This window comes from Diabrotica virgifera, chromosome 2, assembly GCF_917563875.1.
Source record: "Diabrotica virgifera virgifera chromosome 2, PGI_DIABVI_V3a".
NCBI lineage: Eukaryota > Metazoa > Arthropoda > Insecta > Coleoptera > Chrysomelidae > Diabrotica > Diabrotica virgifera.
The window spans coordinates 125,184,917-125,201,201 of NC_065444.1; the positions used below are offsets into that span (position 1 = coordinate 125,184,917).

At 31.8% G+C, this 16,285-nt stretch overlaps 1 protein-coding gene across 1 annotated transcript in view; it reads left to right on the forward strand.

Annotated features, from left to right (window-relative positions):
- Positions 1-16,285, forward strand: part of LOC114324638 (formin-like protein) — a 384,693-nt gene that overhangs the window by 104,807 nt on the left and 263,601 nt on the right. The window contains exon 2 of the mRNA XM_028272506.2: positions 14,290-14,373. Coding sequence (XP_028128307.1) covers positions 14,290-14,373 — 84 coding nt within the window. The remainder of the gene's footprint in view (positions 1-14,289; positions 14,374-16,285) is intronic.

The window sequence follows — 16,285 nt, forward strand, 5'->3', positions numbered from 1 at the left end:
TTCGAAACGGTTAACTTTAGGAAAAAATGTTATAGGACTTTTTTGTTTTAAATTGTGTATTAAATCCACACCTTAAAGGAACACACTATTTTCGGGGACACCCTGTATAGTGTTCTATAAAATTTATAAATATAGTCAATTCTATTGTGTTAATGAATAAGTTAATGCAAAACGTTTACTAATTGTCACATAAAAACTAAAATTAAAGAATTAGTATATTAAAGAAAAATAAAATTTTTTTTGGAAATTTTACCAGAGCTTATTATAAAAACGATACTCTATCCTATTAATATTAACAACATGCACTTGCTAAAAATAAAATCTTAATCACTATTACCTAATAAGGATGTGAACAAAACTTGAAAGGATATGAGTGTCAAAGAGATTGAAATGTTAACAAGTTAAATTATAGCTTAAAGATATTGCAGACAAAAGATTTCATTCCTGTAAAAGTATGAACATTACTCCAATAGACATGGTATATATATATACATTTTTATTGACGTTTTTTACGAATACTGTCTATAACAACGCTATCTTCATTATTTTTTTTATATTATATGAAGTTAAACTTTAAAATCCATAAACATTTAAACGAGATAATAATTGCAAAAACCCTTTATTTTTTCACTAGTTTAGAAATGTTTATAAATTGTGTCAGTTATCAGTCATCAGCGGTAAAAAACTGTAAAACCGTGGAGTTTTGAGAATCAACACTGATTTTAATGAAAATTTGGATTTAAGCTCGGTTAACCCTCTTCTTCAAAATCTACCCTATGCCGAACCGGGCTTTTGCCCTGGGATGAAAACAACCCCATCTAGGGGATGAAAATTTTTGCTAAATAACTATGGAAGTCGATAGATTGATCAATTCTGAGTAAATTTTGTTCTATCATTTTTTTTGCAAAGTTGATACTTTCCAAGTTATTACCGATTGAAACTAGGCATTTTTCATTGAAAAACCTCACGTTTTATAACCGTTTTCATGAATAACTTAAAAATATTTAATTTTATAGAAAAAATCATTGCAGCTAATAAAAAATAGAGAGATTCGCCTCGGAAAAACCTATGTAAACCCAATAACGACTGAGTTATTGCTCTTTAGGATGGTTATTTTCGAAGAACCTCGAAATGGATAACCTTCAATCTCAAATAACTCGAATGTGGGGTAATTTTTTTGGGAAAACTTAAGAAACATCTTTTAAAGGTCATTAAAAAACCTTTCAAATCTGACTGACACAAGAACTGACTGACTTTTGAAATTAACTTTATTTAGGTATAATTGATCTATGTCATTTGACCGGTTTGGAATGCTTAGTTTAGAAAAAAAAGTTGATTAAATCGAAAATAATTTTTATAATTTAAAAAAAGTGCACATTTTCTTAAATAAACCTAAAAGTATTCATGATATAAAAACAAAAAAAAATCCGAATTTTCAGTAAAAATATCCTACAATTAATATTCAAAACAGTTTTATAAAATTATGAATATCTACTTCTAGATTTATTTAAGAAAAATGCACTTTTTTTAATTATAAAAATGTCATTTTCGATTTAATCAACTATTTTTTCTAAACTAAGCATTCCAAACCGGTCAAATCACATGAATCATATCAATTATATCTAAGTAACGTTAATTATTTCAAGTGGGAAGCTATTCATTTCTGTTAGGATTGTAATGACGAGGGTTTAATTTTGTTACATTTATCTGTTCTTAGACCAGGACTAATCTGTAAAAAAACGTGTATTTTTGGATGTGAGAGGTGGCTTTCGAATTTTTGCAGATAAAATTAGGTGACACCTTCAGTAATAATAATTGACCTATGCTCCTTCTCAAATATGCCCGGAACATTAATAAAAAAATTAAAATATTTAAAAATTTCGAAAAACATCGATTTTTTTCTGCTTTCTTTGCTTATAACTTTAAAACGGTTCGTTTTGGAACAAAGTCTGAGAGAAATAAAATAAATATAATTGCATTTTGTATGATATACGACTGGTCAAAAATGTGTTAAGATATTACCTTTTCTGCAATATAGCAATAAATACAAAATAAGGGAGCAATATACGCCTGTTATTATTCAATGTTTCTTAACCACTTTGGTGGCACTTAGAACCTTAGTAATTCGCTTAGAAAATTCTTATAACTTACTTAAATGGTCTACCAAATTTCATTAAAATCGACCTAATAGATTTTGCATAATAAATTTGCAATGTAAATTTTTTTAAAAAAGGTCAAATTTTTTAAAATCTTTCTGAACAAAAAGTAGACCATTTAGAAGTTGGCTAATTTTTTTACATATAAAGAGGTGATCTGCCTATCTAATACACTTTACATAATTAAAATCGGATTATTTAAGGGGCCTCAGCAATGTTTTAAAATTATAAACAATGTTTTGGCTTATAAACAAATAGCTTTGTTTAATAATAAAAAAATTAATTTTTAGCAATGCAAATAATTAAAACCGGTATAATTTGACTTAAACTTTCAAATGCTGTCAGCAGAATTGCTATTTTATCTTTTAATCAAAAGTTATTCTCGTTCAAAAATTGCAATTTTTCGATTTTTTTAATGTTCCACCGCGTTTATCTCTAAAACTATACATCCTACGAAAAAACTTGTACGAACATTTTTAGCTTAGAATTACCCAAGAAATACAAAAAAAAATGTTTTATTTTGCGAAAAATCGATGTTATGTAATTCCTCAAGTTCTTTGTTTATAACAATCTTATCCACATCCGGATCAACTGTTACCCAAAAAATTCGTGTTCTACGGGTCAAAATACATATAAAAACTTGGATAAGTCCATCTAAATAAAGGAGTCCGTAGCACCCCCTCCTGGACACAGCACTAATTTGTTTATAAGCCAAAAACTTGTTTATAACTTTAAAACATTGCTGAGGCTGCTTAAATAATCCGATTTCAATTCTGTAAAGTGCATTAGATAAGTGGAGTGCTTCTTTATATGTAAAGAAATTGACAAATCTTTGTAATTTCTAGTTTTTGTTGTGCAAGATTTTAAAAAATTTTAATTTTTTAAAAAATGTTTAGATTGCAAAATCATTTTACAAAATATAGTAAGTCAATTTTTTACGAAATTTGGTGGACGGTTTTAGCACATTTCAAAAATTTTCTAAGCGAATTAGGAAGGTTCCAAGTGTAACCTAAGTGATGGAAAACCATTGAATAAAGACAGGCTTGTTTTGCCCCCTTATTTTATATTTATTGCTATTTTGCAGCAAGGGTGTTAAATTAAGACATTTTTAACAAATCGTATCTGATAGAAAAGTTAATTATCTTTGTTTTATTCCTATACGACTTTGTTCCAAAATGAATCGTTTTAAAGTTATAAGCAAAGAAAGTAGAAAAAAAAACGAAATTCTTTAAAAATTTTAAATATTTTATTTTTTTATTAATCTTCCGGGCATATTTGAGAAGGAGCGTAAGTCACTTATTATTAACGAAGCTATCACCTAACTTTATCCGCAAAAATCCGAATGCCACCTCTCACATCCACCTAAAAACAGATCCTTCCTAGTCTATCTGTCCTGATGTCGTTTGGACCAGCACATCGGCTTTTTTTTCTTTCATGTGTCTGATAGCAGTTTGCATTCCTCAAGAGTAAGAGGTGTGGTCATATTCTTTTTCTTTATCAAGTGCTCGTATTATGAGCTCTCTGATTTTCTTGCGTCGCGATTGAACTAATAGGATTTATGAGTTGCTCATGCATTCCTATCGGGTGTGACATTTTTTACCATTTAATTTTCCTAATTCACCTATTTCCACTGGTATCATTTCTGCGAGATGAGTAGTTATTCTATAAAACATTTTCTGGCAATTATTTTTCGCGTATATTCTAAGTTTCATTAGCAGATCTCAATAATGTCATTAATTACCATATATTTTCCTATCCAGATTAAGGTAACTACCATTTCAGTGCCCGCCCCATTTAGTACATTCTTTCACGGTTTTTGCTCTAAATTTTAAAGAACCGCTTGAATTGACATGCAATTTTGCATACGTATAGCTTACATGTCAAAGAAAGAAAGTGATATTGTGCCGATGTGTGCTTTTGCCCTGGGGGCGACTTTCACCCCCTCTTGGGGGTGAAAAAATATATGTCCAAAACAAGTCCGGAAATGATTAAACTGACTAATTTTAACTAACTTTTGTTCTATAAAGCTTTTTCGCCAAGTCAACACTTTTCGAGTTATTTGCAAGTGAATATGTTCATTTTTCAACAAAATAACCACATTTTTAGACAGTTTTTCGCAAATAACTCAAAAAGTAAGTATTTTGTCGAAAAAAACGTTCTTAGCAAAAATATAGCATAAAAAAAGTAAAAAAATTGTGTATGCTTTAGGTCTCTGGATCTCGTAGAACCAGAGTTATAGCCAATGAAAAATAGATTCATATTCACCAAACTTCAAATAGAATATTTCGACGTGAAATATCCAAAAAATTAAGCACTTTTTGGGGAAAACCCATTATAACTTTTTTAAAGTGTTTAAAAAAAGCTTTATTTCTGTTTTTATAAAAAGTTTCTAGCATTAAATTTAAGCAAGTTACGCTCAAAATAAAGTTGGTCCCTTTTGTTTTGGCAAATCGGGAAGACCACCCCCTAATTAGCAACTTAAATGAAATTAATCGTTACCGCTCCACAAATTATTTTACTTATGTTGTGTTGATATGATCTGTAAGTTTCATCGATTCAAAGTGCTTATTTTTGAAAAAATTTGGTTTCAAAGTAAAATTTTTAAAAATTTTAATTTTGAAAAATATGCTTTTTTTCAAAATGACATAAAAATTGTTAAAGATACCAAAAATCTCGAAAAACCAAAAATGTCAGCATTACTTTTATGAATATCATGTATTTTTTTGTTTTTCTGTTAGACAAAAATTGATTAAGATTTGGTGTTTCTAAATTTGCATACATTCGTGATCAGTGACTCGTTCAACCCCTTTTAACTACAGCCCTTTCAAAAATAAGAACTTTGAACCGATGAAACTTAGAGATCATATAAACAATACATGCACGAGTCAAGAAACTTGTGAAGTCGTAACGATTAAGTTCATTTGAGATACTAATTGGGGGCTGATATTCCCGATTTTTTACCAAAACAAAAAGGGACTAACTTTATTTTGAGCGCAACTTGTTTACTTTTGATGCTAGAATTTTTTTTTATAAAACAAAAATTAACCTTTTTTAAACACTTTAAATAAGTTGTAATGAGTTTTCCTCGAAATGTGCTTCATTTTTGGTTATTTCACGTTAAAGTATTCCATTTGGAATTTGACGAATATGAACCTATTTTTCATTAGCTATAACTCTGCTTCTACTAGGTATAGAGACGTGATAAATACACCATTTTTTTTTAATTTTTTACAGGCTATATTTTTGCTACGTTATTTGCGAAAAACCGTCTAGAAGCGTGGTTATTTTGTTGAAAAAATTAACATATTCACTGGCAAATAACTCGAAAAGTATTGACTTAGTAAAAAAACTGTAAAGAACAAAAGTTAATTTCAATTAGTCAGTTTATCCATTTCCGAACTTACTTTGGACGAATATTTTTTTACCCCCAAGAGGGGGTGAAAACGACCCCCACGGCAAAAGCACATATCGGCACAATATCACTTTTTTCTTTGACTTGTTAGCTATGTGTATGCCAAATTTCATGTAAATCCAAGTGGTTCTTTAAAATTTAGAGGTTTTGCAATATTTTACCGTTAAAGAACGTACTAATTATAAAACCTCAATAAAATGTAACAAATTGCTGCTTAAACATCTCGTGCAAGTCACAAAATTGTTTTGACAAATTGGATAATTAAGCAGTAGCGACAAATTTGTGAAAACAACTAAATTATTACGTAAATAACTCATGGACGAGGCAAAATTAATAAGTTATTTTTGTAGTTTTTAGGACAGATCTTTGGAGAATTATCACAATTAGATTAAGCTAACATAGTAAATGAATCATTTAATTACCTTTTGTCTCTTAATTCAAAATGGTACCAATCAACTCATTAAGTAATGACGAATAAATTCCCAGAAAAATATTTTTTAGATTTATAAGCTTTATGCTGAATATTTTGACGCCGTCTGCAATACAGGGTGGAAAACTAAAATAGCGCATACATACATAGGTACTTAAACGATACTATGGTTTGTAATGGTAATGGCTTCGCTTAGAATGCGCTGAAAAGTGCGATTAACCATGAGAAATCTGAAAGACTGGATATTTTTTTATCAATATATTATCATTCCTTCTTCTTGTTCTTGTCCTTCTTTCTCTTGTTCTTCGTATTCGTTCTCAATTAGGTCTATAATTAATGGCGGCTGAATGTACTAGTCACTGATATAATTGTATAGTTCGCAAACTTAAATTATTTATCTCATTTTTTTATGAAAAAGTGTGTGTGTCTTCAGTAGTGATATATTATCACTTGGTCCTGGATTGGTGTCCCATAAGTCTCAGCAGTGCCTCACTTGAATCATCCTGCATATTTATATTTTTATTCAAAGTACATATACTTAAATAATAAAATAAGTAAAAAAATATCTGGAAACTTTTAAAGGGTTCTTACCCATAACTTTTTGGTGGCTCACGCATGTATGCTATTGTAAGTATGGCCTCTGTCAATTCTTAACCTTAGTCAACTTTTATAACATTGTCTATTATTAATTAGGTTATACTTACTATTTTAGTGCTTAACACTGATGATGGATTACCTATTAATCCGAAAACGTTTTGTTTTGTGATACAACCCTTATTGGGGTCTTTTAAATATACCTTTTACAAAGGATCTTGTATTTTTTGTGATTTATGGTATACAGCCAGCTACAGGAATTTTATTTTCCTCGTGGATTTTTAAAAAAATAAGTATGTTCCTTATAGATGCTACAAAATTCTCTTAACATCGATGATTATCAGATTCAAAAGCGATCAGATTTTCAATGTAGTATATTAACATATTTTTTCTACAACCGTGTAAAAAATGCAATTTTTAGCACTTCATAGGAGCGTTAAAAATGCTACTTTAAAGCACTAGTGCTTTAAAAATTTTAAGGCACTGCAGTTAAAAGTGAATTGTCAAATTGTGAAACGTTAAAATATTTATATTTCATTTATTAACATTAATATTAATAGTACAACTTGCGCAATTTGAAAAAGGTGGTTTAAAAGGTTTTTTCTACAACCGTGTTAAAAATGCAATTTTTCTACGGCCGTGCTAAAAGAGCCACTTTCACGCACGCATTTCGTTTCTGAAAGTTGCACTTTCCCGCACGGCGTGCGTGAAAGTAAATTTTCCCGCACGCCGTGCGGGAAAGTAAAATACCTTGTAATATGGCATTATAATATATTATAATACATCATCATCATTTGGCTCTACAACTCTATGTGAGTCTTGGCCGCGTTTACTATTTCCCTCCATTGTTGTCGGTCCTGACCAGCTATTTCCCATCGCTGTACTCCCATTTTGCGTAGATCGCTGGCTACTGCGTCCTTCCATCTCTTTCTTGGGCGACCAACTGACCTTTTTCCATCGGGCCTTTCCCAGAATGTGGCGTTTAGAAGTCTTTCGTCACTTGATCTTAGTACGTGACCCGCCCATCGTATTCTGTTTGATTTAATGTAGCGTACTATGTTTTCATCTCCGTATATTGTCTGGAGTTCATCATTGTGTCTTCTTCTCCATTCTCCTGTTGTCTCTTCTCTGCAAGGCCCATAGATAGTCCGCAGTATCTTTCTTTCAGTACCAGTAATTTTGTTGTTTCCCGCTGATTCAGAGTCCAGGTTTCGCTTCCGTACGTTATTGTGGGACGAATTATTGTCTTATATACTCTTATTTTTGCTGGTCTTGAGAGTATTTTTGATTTAAGTAGGGTCCTTAACGAGTAATATGCCCTGTTTCCTTCAATAATCCTGGCTGCCACGTCTTTTTCATAGTTATTTCCAGATGTTATGATCGCTCCCAAGTACTTAAATTCTTTGACGACTTCAAAATTGTATTCATTAATTGTTACGTTTTGTCTAACCCTTGGTCTTGGGTTCTTCGTAACCACCATGTACTTGGTCTTGTCCTCGTTGACCTTAAGACCAACTTCCTTGGCTCCGTTCTCGAATAGGGTGAAAACTTCTTTTGCATCTCTGGTGGATTGTGCAATTGTGTCCACGTCATCCGCAAAGGCTAATAGTATTTTTGATCCTTGGGCGGCAAATCCGTTTGTCAGTTGTGGCTGAGCTTTCCTTACTGCATGTTCCAGTGCGAAGTTAAACAGCAGGGGGGCGAGAGGATCTCCTTGTCTAAGTCCTGTGTCAATGAGGAATTCCTCCGACGTGTTGCTGCCAACTCTGATTCGTGCGGAAGCGTTCTCCGTGCTCACCTTTGCTAATCGTACCAGTTTTCCAGGTACTCCCATTTCTACCATAGTCTCCCACAATGCTTCTCTGCTAACAGAATCGTAAGCTTGTTTGAAGTCCACGAAGATTTGGTGTACATCGCGGTTGAATTCCCAGTTTTTTTCCAACACCTGGCGTAGGACGAAGATCTGGTCTATAGTCGACCTTCCCGGTCTGAATTCGCTTTGGTAGTCGCCTATTATTTCCTCTGCGTATGGAGTTAATCTTCTAAACAGTATTATGGATATAATCTTGTATGTTGTATTAATTAACGATATTCCTCTATAGTTCCGACATATTTGTTTGTCTCCCTTCTTGTGAATAGGTATTATATGGCTTTCATGCCAGTGTTTCGGTATTTCTTCTCTTTCCCAGACTTCTCTTATAAGATGATATATCTCAAGATGTAGTTTGTCTCCCCCTTTTTTTAGTAGTTCCGCCTGTATGCCGTCTGGGCCTGGGGCTTTATGGTTGTTTAGGGATGAAATTGCGGACTTTACTTCAGCTAGTGTGGGCCCTGGTATTTCAGGTTCGGCTAACTGGTACTGTCTTTGTTGCCCTATCGTTGTATTATAATACATGCAATAAACTAATATTTAGATCAAAAATGAATAACCATTTTCAATTGCTTGCAAATTGTAGAAGCTCGGAGGTGTAACCAGAGAAGGTTCCCATTGTTTTCATTCTGGTGGGATATGTTATATGCCATTAGAGTGAAAACTTAGTCTTTTTTTTTTAATATTCAGATATTATTTACTAATTTATTTCAAATTGATCTTATTGTGTTCATGTTTTAATGAAATTAGCGCGAAAATTAGATGAAATAAAATTATTTTGACGTAATATTTAAAAGTCAGATCAGTAGACAATTACAATGGTTTTGAATCGTCGTCATGGAAACCAATATCGTGGTCGTGGTAACCCATTATATTGAAAGTTTGGTTTTGACAGTCTTGTCAAAGAATTAATTTGTGTATTTTCACTTATAAATAAAAATTGATATAACTCTATTTTTTGTGGCTTTTTTCAAGACGTACGGCCCTAGAAAAAATATTGTTCCTAACTCATGCGGAAACTGTCTTCCCCGCACTCGACTGCTAGCCTGAACTCAGCTATCGCGTCGTTCGGGTCAACGGCAGTCTCGTGCGTGAAAGTATCACTTTCCGCACTAGTTAGGAAAATAACTATTTTAGCACTCCATACGAACGTTAAAAATGCTACTTTAAGGCACTAGTGCTTTAAAAATTTTATGGCACTGCAGTTCGTATTGACCGTATAGGTAATTTTGATGTAATGTTAAAAAAATATAAAAATGGAATGTCAGTCAAGTTCAAGTAAAAGTTTTTACGTTTGTAGAAAAAATATTGTATGATATGCGTGTTAAAAAGTACATTTTTAAGGCACTCATGTGAATTGCAGAACTCGCTTCGCTTATTCTTTAAACTTTCACATGCGTGCCTTAAACGTGTACTTTTAACATTTATATCATAAATAACTATTTTAAAATTTAATTTAAACTGTACTATTGCATTTTTAACACGTTTGTAGAAAAAAACTATTAAAATTTGTTAGAATATACAACAATAAAAGTAAGATGTTATTCTATAGCTGTTATGATTTACGTATTGACAGGGTAGACAGTTTTGATGTAATGTCAAGAAAAATATAAAAATGGAATGTCAGTAAAGTTCAAGTAAAAGTTTTTGTAGATATTGTCCTGTAATTGAGAATTAATAAATTATAACGCTTGTTTCACATTATAAGAATTTCGACCGTGCGATGGTTAAAATCTACATAGTGGCTCGAGCAACTTTCTCCCTTCACCGCTTGAAACATTCGGCGAAGGGAGAAATAATATTCCATATGATTGCCCGAGCCACTATGTAGATTTTAACCATCGCACGGTCGAAATTCTTATAATGTGAACGAGCCGTAATTGTTGATATATAAGACGTTTGTAGAAAAAATATTGTATGATATACGTGTTAAAAAGTACATTTTTAAGGCACTCATATGAATTGAATAATTCGCTTCGCTCATTCTGCAAACTTTCACATGCGTGCCTTAAAATTGTACTTTTATCATAATAACTATCATAAATCATAAATAACTATTAATTATTTCCTTCCGTTGATTATATTTCTTATAATAAGCAATATTTTGAACTGATTAAACCAATATTAGTTTTTTATCTTTAAATATTTTAATCGTTAAATCTAATGTATTATAGCACAATAAATGACCGTTTGGAGTATGAGCATCAAGTTAGCTAAACACCTATCACAAATCGATTCGAAAGTAGGTGGATAATTTGCCGCTAATTAGTCGTTAATTAGTTGTGTAAATACCGATTTTGTCGTTTCTTTTTTTTTTTATTTTTTTAGGTGCTTTGCTAACTTGATATAAAGTTAGCAAAGCACACCTCCGAAAAATGACTTTAGAGCGTTCGTAGGAGAATCGGAATAGGATTAGTTTTTGCCGCTAATTAGTCGCTAATTAGTTGTGAAAAAATTAATTTTCTAAATTAATTTTTTTTTTGTTTTTTTGGGTGCTTTGCTAACTTGATATAAAGTTGGCAAAGCACGCTTCCATAAAATGATTTTAGGGATTTCGTAAAAGAATGAAAATAGAATGAGAATTTGCCGCTAATTAATCGCTAATTAGTTGTGAAGAAATGAATTTTCTAAATTAATTTTTTTTTTGTTTTTTTGGGTGCTTTGCTAACTCGATATAAAGTTGGCGAAGCACGCCGCTATAAAATGATTTCAGAGTTTTCGTAAGGGAATGAGAATAAAATGAGAATTTGCCGCTAATTAGTCGCTAATTATTTGTGAAGGAATTTTATTCAGAAAAAATTTTTTTTTTGTTTTTCACGGTGCTCCGCTTACTCGATATAAAGTTGGCAAAGCACGACTCCATACAATCATTTTAGGGTTTCCGTAGAAGAATAGCAATGGAATAAGAATTCTTTGCTAATTAGTCGTGCATTAGTTGTGAGAATACCAATTTTGTCGTTTTTTCGTTTTTGACGGTTCTTTGCTGACTTGATATAAAGTTCGCAAAGCATGCATCCATAAAATGATTTAGGTTTTTTTTAAGAAGCATGGAAATAGGATCAGAATTTGCCGCTAATTAGTCGCTAATTAGTTGTGAAGAAATTAATTTTCTAAATTAATTTTTTTTGTTTTTTCGGGTTCTTTGCTAACTTGATATAAAGTTGGCAAGCACACCTCCGAAAAATCATTTTAGGGTTTTCGTAGAAGAATAGGAATAGAAAAAAAATTTGCCGATAATTAGTCGTGAATTAGTTGTGAGAATACCGATTTTGTCGTTTATTTTTTATTTTTTATTTTTAGGTGCTTTGCTAACTTGATATAAGGTTAGCAAAGCACACCTGCAAAAAATGACTTTCGAGCGTTCGTAGAAGAATGGGAATAGAATGAGAATTTGCCGCTAATTAGTCGCTAATTAGTTCTGAAAAAAATAATTTTTTTAATTAATTTTTTTTTTGTTTTTTTGGGTGTTTTGCTAACTTGATATAAAGTTGGCAAAGCACGCCTCAATCAAATGATTTAAGGGTTTTCGTAAAAAAATGAGAATATAATGAGAATTTGCCGCTAATTAGTCGCTAATTAGTTGTGAAAAAATGAATTTTCTAAATGAATTTTTTTTTTCGTTTTTTTTGGATGCTTTGCTAACTTGATATAAAGTTGGCAAAGCACGCCCCCATAAAATGATTTTATGGGTTTCGTAAAAGAATGAAAATATAATATGAATTTGCCGCTAATTAGTCGCTACTTAGTTGTGAAGAAATGAATTTTCTAAATTAATTTTTTTTTTGTTTTTTTGGGTGCTTCGCTAACTTGATATAAAGTTGGCGAAGCACGCCTCCCTAAAATGATTTTAGTGTTTTCGTAAAAGAATGAAAATAGAATCAGAATTTGCCGCTAATTAATCGCTAATTAGTTGTGAAGGTATTTCATCCATAAATTCTGTTTTTTTTTTGGTTTTTACGGTGCTTCGCTTACTCACCCAAAAAAACAAAAACAAAATTAATTTAGAAAATCAATTTGTTCACAACTAATTGGCGACTAATTAGCGGCAAATTCTGATCCTATTTTCATGCTACTACAAAAAAACCTAAATCATTTTATGGATGCGTGCTTTGCGAACTTTATATCAAGTCAGCAAGGAACCGTCAAAAACAAAAAAACGACAAAATTGGTGTGTTCACAACTAATGCACGACTAATTAGCAAAGAATTCTTATTCCATTGCTATTCTTCTCCGGAAACCCTAGAATGATTGTATGGAGTCGTGCTTTGCCAACTTTATATCGAGTAAGCGGAGCACCGTGAAAAACAAAAAAAAATTTTTTGTGAATAAAATTCCTTTACAAATAATTAGCGACTAATTAGCGGCAAATTCTCATTTTATTCTCATTCCCTTACGAAAACTCTGAAATCATTTTATAGCGGCGTGCTTCGCCAACTTTATATCGAGTTAGCAAAGCACCCAAAAAAACAAAAAAAAATTAATTTAGAAAATTCATTTCTTCACAACTAATTAGCGACTAATTAGCGGCAAATTCTCATTCTATTTTCATTCTTTTACGAAATCCCTAAAATCATTTTAGGGAAGCGTGCTTTGCCAACTTTATATCAAGTTAGCAAAGCACCCAAAAAAAACAAAAAAAAATTAATTTAGAAAATTAATTTTTTAACAACTAATTAGCGACTAATTAGCGGCAAAAACTAATCCTATTCCGATTCTCCTACGAACGCTCTAAAGTCATTTTTCGGAGGTGTGCTTTGCTAACTTTATATCAAGTTAGCAAAGCACCTAAAAAAATAAAAAAAAAAGAAACGACAAAATCGGTATTTTCACAACTACTTAACGACTAATTAGCGGCAAATTATCCACCTACTTTCGAATCGATTTGTGATAGGTGTTTAGCTAACTTGATGCTCATGTTTGATGTGTAATTTTCAGGGTCACCATCGAATTGCATGAAAATTTGGATTTCGCTTCTACTTCGCACTTCAAAGTTGGACTTGTGCCCTTGGTTGCTTTAGCTTGGGGGGGTGAAAGTCACCCCTTCTCGAGGGTGAAAAATATAAAATAAGTCCTGAAATTCTAAGCAACCTTTGTTCTATAGAGTTTTTTTTAACTAAATCAAGACTTTTCGAGTTATTTGCGAGTGAAAATGTTTATTTTTCCACAAAAAGAACACGTTTTTAGTATATTTTACTTTAGACGCAAGCTTATCAGGAAAGAATAAAGATTACAATTTTCCAGTTAAGACTATTCGCCATGTGCAAGTACTTGGAGGGGTACGAGAAACGATCGTGCGCGATTAGTGGAGAAATCTTGCAACTTTCTTAAATAGTTCATATTGTCATTTGAAATTGTCAAATTGACGTATATTTCATACCTACTGTCATTGAAGAAGAAAAAATATATGTTGCTCCACAATATTGATATGATATGCAATTATTATATAAAATTAAATTTAATTAATTGTATTTTGCTTGCAGTACTGCATTTTAATAATTAATTGTATTTACTACATGCAATTGTTTACTTTTTAATAACATAACCTCAATTTTACTTTTTCGCCTTATATTTTTTTGGGCTATGGCCTTGACAATTATCAAGCAAACAGGACTAATATAATTGGCCAATATAATTAAAAGTGCTAAAAATGTTGCTGAGCTATGCAACCAGGTGTAGCTTTTTCGAATTTGCACGGTCCCAATAAGTACGACAGTGAAACAGTTCGAAACATTTTCCTTTATTTTACGTTAATGCTGTTGTCTAAAACACAAATAAATATTATATGATAGAAAGTAATTTATACTAATAAATGCATATTTTGTTACAGGCTTCCATGGACTTACCTCCAGACAAAGCAAAACTACTCAAAAGCTACGACTACGAAAAAAAGTGGGATATTATCTGTGATCAGGTAAGCACTTTTTGTAGAAATTATTTAATTATTACACTAATATTTTGGAATTAGACGAATTTATCAAGTCATCCAAAAAAATCGTGATTACAGTCCATTGTAGAATTTATAAGTATTTAAATTACAGCGGTTGACAATCCAAACCTCTCATAAACTATAAATGTAAACACATTGTAAATTGGGTTAAAAAAATATTATACCTAAGCACTTATTAATTTTCTTAACCCATTATTTCTCTCTATTAGCCTTGCGACATCCAATATTGGACATAGGCCTCCCCTTCGCTCCTCCATCTTTCTCTATCCTGAGCCATGTGCATCCATTTTGAGCCGGCTTGGTGTTTTAGGTCATCTACCCATCTCATCTGTGGTCTCCCCCTCTTTCGTTTATATGTCCATGGTCTCCACTCTGTAATAATTTTATTCCATCTTTCGTCTTTTTGTCTAATCGTATGACCGGCGAATTTCCATTTTAGTTTAGCTGTTTGACGAGTAGCATCTTTAACTTTTGTGATAAGTATTTCTTACCCAGTAATTCCTTTTTCTGTCTGACAGTCTTACGTTGATCATTTGTGTTTCCATTGCTCTTTGTGTTTTCGCAATTCTGTCCATATTCGCTTTTGTGAACGTCCATGTTTGACATCCATATGTAAGGACCGGAAGAATACATTGGTCGTAGATTTTCGTTTTTAGATATTGAGGGTATTTTTTATTCTTCAATATGAAGCTGAGCTTACCAAACGAGGCCCACGCTAACTTCGTTAGCGTGGGCCTCGTTTGGTTAATTATTTCTCTAATTTGTAGTATTTCAATATTTGTGATCTCCCTCTAGTAGCAAAAATGCTACGAATAACAGCATAGAGTAAGACACAATCTATTATTAGAACGTTTGCAAGAAGTCGGTTTGATGAGATGGGAAAGACATCAAACTACCAAATAACTTGTACTGGAATCAAAACGCCAGAGTTAGGATCGAAGATTCCACGTCAGCAGAAATGCGGGTCTTCCGGAGAATCCTCAAAATTTCATCGACATCACATACCTTAAACGAAGAAGTGCTGCATAGAATGCGCAAGGAAAGAGAACTTCGGACAATGGACAGTGCTAAATTTTAAACATCTAATAAGAACAGCTGAAGACAGAGACAATTTTGCAATTGTAGTATCCAACCTCATTAGGAAAAGACACTTTAAGAATAATATCTCCCTATAATTTTTAACTATACAATTGAAATTAATAAAATTTCTGGGTAACTTAACTAAGGGATGTGCCCTAGGTTTTATGATGATTTAGTAACGACATTAGTTATGTTTAAACTCCATTAAACTATTAGACTCCATTTTTAAAAGTTTTTTTAATGTGATCATATAGAAAGCAGTAATGCATCAGTTGAAAGCTCTTGTGTCACTCAATGTGTTCCTGAAAAAAAGAAAAAGTTTACTTTTAAAAACAAAGTATTTTTGTAAAAAGTTACTTTAAATGGACAAACAATTTTAACTCTTTGAAATTATCTCGTTGACTAAACTATATTATTTTAGATTATATTATTTTAAATAACTTAATGTATGTAACAGTAATTGAATAGATAAATTTATTTACCAAGGTGCAACACAGAAAAGGGAATATACGAAATAAGCAAGGAGTAAAATGTATATCTTACTAATACACCAACCAAACTTATATGGAATCACCATGTATTTCAAAGTAATATTTATTTCTTTTGAAAAAACTTGTTGCGGAGAATAAAGGTTTTTATTGAAAATAAACAAATCTATAAGACAATCAGCTAGTACAGCTCGGTACGGTATAGGATATTTGCTTGAGTTGCAAATTGAACGAAAATAAATAAACTAACTTTTGCGTCCAAAAACGAAAAAATGCCTCATGTGAGGTTATAGAACAACGGGAAATAT